The sequence below is a fragment of the Rana temporaria genome, chromosome 12 (assembly GCF_905171775.1).
Source record: "Rana temporaria chromosome 12, aRanTem1.1, whole genome shotgun sequence".
NCBI lineage: Eukaryota > Metazoa > Chordata > Amphibia > Anura > Ranidae > Rana > Rana temporaria.
In genome coordinates, this window is record NC_053500.1 from 23,560,946 (window position 1) to 23,570,960 (window position 10,015).

At 45.8% G+C, this 10,015-nt stretch overlaps 1 protein-coding gene across 1 annotated transcript in view; it reads right to left on the reverse strand.

The window, feature by feature from the left end:
- Positions 1-9,424, reverse strand: part of GNAS (GNAS complex locus) — a 202,540-nt gene extending 193,116 nt beyond the window's left edge. The window contains exon 1 of the mRNA XM_040330132.1: positions 9,005-9,424. Within this exon, the coding sequence (XP_040186066.1) occupies positions 9,005-9,242 (238 nt within the window). The 5' untranslated portion in view covers positions 9,243-9,424. The remainder of the gene's footprint in view (positions 1-9,004) is intronic.
- Positions 9,425-10,015: the final 591 nt, after the last annotated feature.

Here is a 10,015-nt window from a genome sequence, read left to right on the forward strand (position 1 = left end):
CGTTTTCCCTTTTTTTTGTGGTAAAATTAGGTCCTCGGCTTATACTCGGGTCGGCTTATACTCGAGTATATACGGTATATCCACAGGTAAGTACTCTATAACAGAGACTCCTAAAGGACTAAAACGGAAGTGATATGGTAATAGATTGTTCTCTTTTATAAAAAAGGATCATGGGAAAGTTCTCCAGCAAAGAAGAAATGTGTTCTGGACACAAAAAGGGCAAACTAGGTGTGCCAGCCAGTTCTTATCTGCTATCTGTAACAGGAGTAAAGGCAATAAAGATTATATGCAGAGCTCCGGATACAGAGGGAAACTGCCAGGTTACTTTGCTTTGGATTATTCTATCGATTCTGCCACAGATAAATGACAGAAAATCTTAATTTGCACAGTCCTCAGTCATGAAGCTTGCAGTCTATAGAATTTTCACATCAGGCCGATCAAAGCTCAGACAAAATGATTCAGCGTTTAAACATATAATTAAGCGTTCATTACACTGTCACAAAGCGGTGACCTGATAATGGCACAGAATGATGTGGGGCACTAAACCTGACCACACAGGTTTAATGGTAACAATACTATCTGCTTCAGATTTAACCAACAATTGTATAGTATGAGGGTCTGACAGAGTGTCTATAAATTCAAAAGATACACAGTTTTGGGATAATCCAAGTTAAAGTGGTTGTAAACCATTAGGCCCCTTTCACACCAGTGGACCGATGGGTCCTCCTGTCAGTTTTTCAGACGGACCCGATCGGGCCACACGTTGACCACTATGGGGCGGCGGATGTCAGCGAATACACATGTCCACTGACACCAGCTGGGCATCCGATTCGACAAAATATGCTGAAAATAGACGTATGGCGATACATTCACCATCCGTCTAGCAGATCGGATGACAAGTGGATGGAAATGAACATGCAGTCTGTTTCCATTTGACCACCCCATAGAGGAGAACAAGCTGAGCCCCCCCCCCCCTTTTTCCTTTCCCCAGAGATAAGCTTTATCAATGTATGCATTTTTAAAGCACAGAGTATAACTAAGCCAAAATATTTTGCAGTTATGTATGTATATGGGGGCAGACTTGTTTGCTCTTTACATATACCTAGACCCAGGGCTGGATTTGCTCTCCTTGCCGCCCCAAGGCTAGGTTCCGCAATGCACACCCTCCCCACCAACCAAACTACCCCCCCCCCTCCCCAAATCAATGGAGAATGGCAACCGGATGGCAGGGGCGGCACGGTTAGTTCAAATAATTTTTTTTATTTACTTTTTAATCACTTTTTTAAATTTTATTTATTTGTAGCTTGTCGCTTACTTTTTTTTTTTTTTTTGTATAATTTTCTTATTATTTTTCTTATTCTTTAATTTTTTTTCACTTATTTGATAGCAATTGGAGGTGACAGGTTCTCTTTATTAACCCTGTCACCTCCAAAACAGGAGTCCTAGCACTGTGCTAGAACTCCTGTCACAGCTGAGATGGGAAGAGCACATCTCTCCCCTCTCACTGTGTACATCGGCAGCAGGAACATATAATTTTCTATGAAATCAGGCAGGCCTTTGCACTACATGGTTTTGGTAAATCTGAAGACAAAAGTCCCAGTTTTTTTTTTTTTTTTTATATTATTATTTATTTATTTATTTATTTATCTTTTGCATTACACCTGCAAGGTGCCGATGGTCCACAGGCCCCCCCCCCCCCCCCCGCGCATCATCTCGGGTCAGTAGAGAGAAGAGATTACACTTGTTTTTTCCCCGTCAACACCCCCCCCCCCCCCACCACTTCTCTGCTCCAGTGGGGCCCTGCCTAAAACTGTGTAAGGGGCCCCACACATCTATGCATAAAACACTGCACCCGCCCCTTGGCTGACATATCCTGGCAAACAAATCAATGGTTTGCCATCTACCCACCCCCCCCCCCCCTTTTTTGTTTGTTTGTTCTTTTTGTTTTTTTCATTTTTGTTTTTTGCTTGCTCGTATGACCCCGATCCCAGTTTTGTTTTTCCCAAAAATTTGTGGGATACTCCACACCTCAACCCCTGAGCAATTAAGCTCAGTCACCCCAAGCTGACCCCCGGCCTTGGCCGGAGGGTTGTTGATGTTCGACAATCTTAACTATCATAGGTGTGCGCACGGGGTGTGCCAGGTACACCCTAATCACCCTGTGCAGCACAGATTCATTCTACTGCCCTGGCTCCCATCTTTCCCCCCACAGCGCTGCCAGCTTCCCTCCTCTCCTATCGGCTGTTGCTGCTGGGATGTTTTAGGAGTGGGGAAAGGGGCCAGTAAATATGTAATTTACCGGCCCCTTTCCTTTCTGAATGAACATAGTGAGTGATCGTTAGTGTGTGTTTGGGCTTTGGGGTGCACACCCTATTGAAATAGGCTGTGCACACCTATGTTTACTACCAAATATGTTTCCAATGTGTATTATAAAACTGTACCATGTTATGCTTACTGCTTATATCCCCTGCGTGGGATCATTACAGCTGTTTCACTTCTCATATATTTCAATAAAAAAATTATACCAGAAAAGGGGGGGGGAGGCTGGTAAAAGCATTAGCATGGACACTGTGGAAACAACTTTCATGTTTGTGAAAGATTCTATACTGAAGCAGTAGTGGGATGCTTTGAATGGCGTCACATGGCTAGCGCTGGTCTGTGGATCCAGTAACAGTGAAGAAAACTCTCTAGGTGGATATTCTTATAACAAATCTTATGCCGCGTACACACGATCATTTTTCAGCATGAAAAAAAACATTGTTTTTCAGCATGTCCAAAAAACAACGTTTTCCCAACTTCATCATTAAAACGACATTGCCTACACACCATCGTTTAAAAAAATGCTCTAGCAAAGCGCGGTGACGTACAACACGTACGACGGCACTATAAAGGGGAAGTTCCATTCGCCTTGGGGCTGCTTTAGCTGATTCCGTGTTAGTAAAAGACGATTTGCACTTTTCTGTCTGTTACAGCGTGATGAATGTGCTTACTCCATTATGAACGGTAGTTTTACCAGAACGAGCGCTCCCGTCTCATAACTTGCTTCTGAGCATGCGCGTGTTTTTTACATTGTTTTAGCCCACACATGATCATTTTTTACAACCCGAAAAACTACATTGTTTAAAACAATGTTAAAAAATGCAGCATGTTCAAATTTTTTCTTTGTCGTTTTTCAGAACCTGAAAAATGATATGTAGCTTACACACGATAATTTTAAATGACGTTTTTGAAAAACAACGTTTTTTTCATGCCGAAAAATGATCGTGTGTACGCGGCATTAGAACGTTGTTCAACAAGAGTGCTGATAGCACTGCCTGACATCCAGCACCTTACGTGCAAGTGATATGCCACCATAATAATATGAAAAATCGTGGAACAACAAAACGTGAAAACCTTATCTGAAAGTCCTTTTTGCAATAAATTAAACTCAGGCCGTGTACCCAGATTTCTGTAGCTGATTAGAGTTCATGCTCCCTTTTCCCAAAGGTTTGCATTTCGCTGTGCATTGTAATGAAAGAGGAAGTTGGGTGGAGAGAAAAATCTTTTTTTTAGAGGCTCAGCGATGGCGTCAGGCTTGCTGACAGTCCCGCTGAATCGCAAGCCTGAGGAAAGCAGTGCCCCTCTAGCATCCATTATCACATAAGATCCAAGATGGCTACAGATTACAATGGGAATTGTATTTCTACCTCCATAGTAGAATGAGTTCCTGGATGCCAAAACCTGCAGTGGCTGCTCACGCTGCCATTAAATGTCAATTAAAGGATAAGTTACCAGCTTAAAGAAACAGTAATTATACAATTAGCTGGCTTAATATCTTGTTATAACTTGCATGCAGCCTGTGATCAGGCACGAAACAATTCTAGGTTCCAGAAGCTTAAGCTCAACAACTTTATTCGCACATGTCCAATGCACTCTGTATGACCTTTATGTGCCCCAGGACGCCAAATACAGTCACCCGATTTATCTAGATAACAATGGCATTTAAACATCCCTTTTTAGAACAGAAAAAGAGGTCTTCTGCTTTTTTTTTTTTTACTGAAAAGGGATAACCAAACAGTTCATGATGGGACCATGTCCACACGGATATTAAAGTCTGTCTAGTGGATACAGCATTACATTCTTATAGGCGTGGAAATTTGCATGTAATCCTTTTTATCACATCACAGGAAGGGTATTTTTGCTCATTTAAAAGCTGTTCCTTTATGGTCAACCATGCATCCAGATCCCCAGGGGCGGACTGACCATTCGGGCACTGCCCGAGGGCCCCATGCCACTAGGGGGCCCCATCAGAGTTGCCAGCCTCAGTAAAACCAGGGGTAGTATGTAAAAATCTGTGTTTTAAAAAAAATCCCAAGATTATAGCTGCCCCGCCTCTCCAGTACATTTTCAGTGTGTGTATGTGTATTCTGTGTGTATGTATACTGTGGGGCAGATCCACGTACATCGGCGCATTTTTGCGTCGGGCGTAGCGTATCTAAGATACACTACGCCGCCGTAATCCTCAAAGAATTTGTGCCGTAAGTTACGGCGGCGTAGTGTATCTTTGGCGGCGTAAGGGCGCGCAATTCAAATGGATGTGATGGGGGCGTGTTTTATGTAAATACGTCGTGACCTGACGTTTTTTTTTAACGCCGCATGCGCCGTCCGTGGGGGTATCCCAGTGCGCATGCTCGAAATTAAACCGGAACAAGCCAATGTTTAGGAAGGTGACATCATTCTACGCAAATCCCTATTCGCGAACGACTTACGCAAACGACGTAAAAAATTCAAAATTCGACGCGGGAACGACAGCCATACTTAACATTAAGTACGCCTCATAATAGCAGGGGTAACTATATGCCGGAAAAATGCGCCGGCCGGACGTACGTTCGTGGATCGCCGTAACTAGCTAATTTGCATACTCGACAAAGAATTCGACGGAAACGCCACCTAGCGGCCGGCGGAAAAATGCACCTAAGATCCGACGGCGCACTAAGACGTACGCCTGTCTGATCGATCCCAGATGCAGTCGTATCTTGTTTTGTAGATACAAAACAAAGATACGACGCGGGAACTTTAAAATTACGCGGCGTATCAATAGATACGCCGGCGTAATTCTTTTGTGGATCTGCCCCTGTGTGTGTATATTGTGTGTCTGTATACTGTGTATGTATACAAGGGGCCAGATTCAGAGAGACTTACGCCGACGTGTCAGTAGATACGCCGTCGTAAGTCCGAATGTGCACCGTCGTATCTTTGCGCTCATTCTTAAAATAAAATACGCCTCGAAGCCTCGTACACACGACCGAGGAACTCGACGGGCGAAACACATAGTTTTCCTCGTCGAGTTCCTTGTTAGGCTGTCGAGGAACTCGACAAGGCAAGTTTCTCCATTCCCGTCGAGGAAAAAGAAGACATGCTCTCTTTTTGGCTCGACGGGATCCTCGACAGTTTCCTCGTCGAAAAATGTAGTTTCTTGCTGGTTTTTGCCGAGAAACTCGGTCGTGTGTACGAGGCCTCACTGTTGCCAAGATACGACTGACGTAAGTCTCCTACGCCGTCGTATCTTAGGTGCATATTTACGCTGGTCGCTAGGGGCGTTTACGTTGATTTACGCGTCAAATATGTAAATGAGCTAGACACGCCGATTCACAGACGTACGTACGCACGTCGCAGTAAGCTACGCCGTTTACAAAAAGATGGCGCAGCCCATGCAAAGGTATGGACTTTGGAAGTGCCGTCGGATTTTACGTAAGTCGTACATGAATGGGGCTGGGCTTAAGTTAGGTTCACGTCGTACGCATTGAGCCGTCGTATCGTAGGGAGTATCTGCGACGTGATTCTGAGCATTTGCGCGCATGCGCCGTACGAACGGCCCTTCATTTACATGGGGTCACGGTTAATTTAAATGTAGCACGCCCACTACCTGCCTACTTTGAATTAGGCGGGGTTACGCCGGCCCATTTACGCTACGCCGACGTAACTTACGGAGCAAGTGCTTTGTGAATACTGGCCTTGCCTCACTATGTTACGTCGGCGTAGTGCAAATGGGATGCGCTACGCCGGCCAAAAGATACGCCGATCTCTCTGAATCTGGCTATATGTGTGTATATTGTGTGTCTGTGTGTGTATACTGTATACACAATCTCCTATTGCCTGGGCTCCCCATAATCTCCTATTGCCCGGGGGCCCCATAATCTCCTATTGCACGGGGGCCCCATAATCTCCTATTGCACGGGGGCCCCATAATCTCCTACTGCCCCATGAGTTGTCAGTCAGCCCCTACAGATCACCCAATTTATAAGGAAGGTTTAACCACAAGTATGAAATCATTCATTTGACGATGACTATTTCAGGCTTGATAGCGATCACCTGGTTTTCCTGTCTTGCTGGTTCTGATGCCAAGCTTTGCCCTGCTGGCCCATCATTTTTGTGCCTTGCACCTGACTAAATATGTGACTACAAATATAAATGGTCCATATAGTTAACTTGGTGATGAGTTATTCAGAGTCAAGTCATTACAGAGGACAGGGGGGCGCTCTTTTTGTCTGGAGGAAAATTAATTTCACCACCACATACAGAAAGGCTTCTTTACAGTAAGAGCTGTAAAAACGTGAAAGTGGTAGTAAACCCTGTTCAATCATTTTTTTTACCTACAGGTAAGCCTATAATAAGGCTTACCTGTAGATAAAATAAATATCTCCTAAACGTGCACCGTTTAGGAGATATTCACCCTGCATGCAGCCAGTGACATCACAGGTGCAAACGCTCTGAAGGTCCGGCATACCTTGCTGACACGTAAGAGCTTTGTGCCGGAACCGAGTGACGTCATTGCAGCCCCGGCCAGTCACATAGCCGAAGACCGAAAAAACCCGGAAAAAAACTGGGGGAACATGTCAGCCTTCTCAGCGGTGACAGTACAGTGCTGGAGGGCTTTGTTCCAAGGTGAGTATTTCATAATGTGCTAGTATGCGATGCATACTAGCACATTATGCCATTGCATTGCAGGTGTTTTTTTTTTCTAACAACTGCTTTAAGAGCTGGTTCTGTCCAGCTTAGTAGCTTGTTTTAAAACAGAGCTTGATGCATTCCTATAACTGGACACTAACATTTATAGGGGTAGTTGATCTGAGGGGGGTCAGGAAGGATTTCTCCCCCCCCCCCCTCCCGATGGAACAAATTGGATCATGCTTTTTTGGGGGGTTTGGCCTTCCTCTGGATCAACTGTGTGTTGAGTATATGGAGGTTTTCTTTTGGTTGAACTGGATGGACTTTTTTTCAACCTGACTAACTATGTAGCTATGTTAATGCTGGTGAACACCTTTGTAATAGTTAAACTGTTACTAAACCCACAACAGTAAAATCAGTCTGTAAATGCAGTAAAACATGCTTGTTATACTCACTGTGAAACCTAAATGTGTAAAACGGCTGTTTGATCCTGTCTCCTCTGATCCCCCCCCCTTCTTCCACTGTCCCCATTCCATCTCCTGATAGTACAGAGCCTTGGGGGCAAGCTGAACAGGCTCGGTTTGGTGTGTATTGCTAGAGATTTTTTTTTCCTTGGAAGGGTGCATGTGATCAACAAAGGGCCAATCAGCACTATCCAGACAGAGAGTTAGGCCTCGTACACACGACCGAACATGTTTGCTGAAACTGGTCCGCGGACCAGTTTCCGCAGGCATGTTCGGTCGTCTATACGGCCGACCAGACCGGATTCCCGGCCGAGCGGACAGGTTTCCAGCGGACGAATGTTTCTTAGCATGCTAAGAAACATGTCCGCTGGAAGCCTGTCCGTCGGACATGTTCGGTCGTCTGTACGACTCACCGGACATGTCCGCTCGGCCGAAAGCCCTCGCATGCGTCGAAGTGATTTGACGCATGCGTGGAAGCATTGACCTTCCAGGGTCGCGCACGTCGCCGCGTCATCGTCGCGGCCACGTCATCGCGTTCGCTGTCCGCGGGAAATTTGGTCTGATGGTGTGTACAGCCATCAGACCAAAATCCGGCATCGGACATGTCCCGCCGTGTGTACGAGGCCGCGGACCGTTTTCATCGGACATGTCCCGTCGTGTGTACGAGGCCTAAGGGGTAATGCAGTGTCATAGGATAGTCAGAGGAAAATGGAAACTCCTCCTACAAGCGTTAACCAGTGCTCGGCCAGACACTGATAGAAGTCACAAGACTGCTATAAACTGCTAATGAGAAAAGGTATTTAGCAGTTTATATTTACTAAAATAATTGCATGTCCATGTTCTGTGTACTGTAAAAAAGACCAGATATAGTGAATGCCGGTGATCTGCCGAGCTGGTTCCGCCTATCATGAAAGTTCCTGCGCAGGCGTAATCTGATCTGCCTAGATGGTTCCGGCTAACGGGAAAGTTCCTTCAAGGACTGCGCAGGCGCAAACTTGCCGACGGAAATCTCCGAACCTCGGCCGGCATCCAGGGCGACGTGGATTTCGAGGTAAGTGGCCAGTCGGCCTCACGTCCTCCCTGCGCTCGGACGGCTCGCTCCGCTCGCTCGGCCTCCTGGCTCTTTTTTTAACATCCTCCAATCCACGGGGATGTTAAAGAATGAGCCTGGATGCCGGGCGAGGTTCGGAGATTTCCGTCGGCAAGTTTGCGCCTGCGCAGTCCTTGAAGGAACTTCCCCGCTAGGGGAACCTTAAGGACAAGTCACAGGCTCCTGGGTTTTGTAACACTTTAAATAGCTCTACAATGTAAGCCTGTATCTGGATACACAGGTAATCAATAGCGCACAAAACAAAAAAGAATGTGGCTCCTCCCTCTGTTCTTAAATAAGGGAGTGACCCCTTATTAGTTGGAGATGGGGTGGCACCGATGAAACGTAAATACCTTCTGCTTTAGAAGGGTACTGCTGTACATGACCTTTTCACTGAAAGTATAATCCTCATTTAAAGGTCATGCCCATACAAAATAATATACCACTTCTGGGTGGGCATGGATGACGTGCATCACCCACCAGGTTCTTATATCTCATGTGTACTGCTACGGTGTCAACTTACCGAGGAGTAGCAGCCGATGTATTTGCTTGTAGACTCTCTTTTCCGCTTTTAGGGTCTTGTCAATATTTTTGCTCCTTCTCATATCCTCTTTCATTTTAGCTCTCCTCTCTGCCCGCAGCCTTGCCAGCTCCGACTCTGGCGGACATTCGTCGATGCCTCCAGAGTTCCTGTTATGACCAGTGCAGGGGAGAGCATGGGCTCCTAGCAGCCTGGGCCTGAGGCTGGAACACATCCCCATAGTGATGCAGGCGATGGACACAGGGAAAAAAGTTTTACCATCTAGCCAACATAATCCTGAAAGGACAGAGTGTAGCCCACGGGAGGATGCATGCAGTTCTTCTACTTCTACTGTCACTTGGCGACACTCGCTGTCACTGTATTCCAGTGTTTTCTTCTCAGCTGAGCCTCCCGGACACACTGTCCCCTCTCCCTCCCTCCCTCACGCTCTCTCTCTCTCTCTCTCGCTCTCTCGCTCTCACTGTTAATTTGTTTGAGAAGCAAAGGAGAAACATACACTTTTCTGTCACGTGACGGCACCCTTGCTTACCGTAATGTTTAGAAAATCAGCACTCCAGGTGCCAGCAGATCTGTGCTGAAAGGTGTCCTGTAACTTTCTACTCTTACAGCGAAAAGTAGGCTGACTCTATGCTGCAAGATAAGGTGACACTTATATAACACCGATGGATCAACACTGATGGAAAATCTAGCAATAGCAAGGATCACCTTTCACAGATAGCTGTCACTTTGTTCTTTTTTTTTTACAGGGTCACTTCTCCCCCAAATTTTATTTATTTTGACTGTGGGTGGATGCTGATGGGCCAATACACCCACTTACAGGGCCGCCATCAGGAATTATGGGGGGGGGGGGGGGGGGTACGTGCTGCCGCCTGAAATTGAGAAGCGGGGGGGGGGGATTGCCACAAATTTAAAAAGAAGAAATAAAGAGAAATATATATATATAAAAAAAAGGGGGACCTCTGGGCCCTTTAATGAAAAGAAATAAAAAAAATA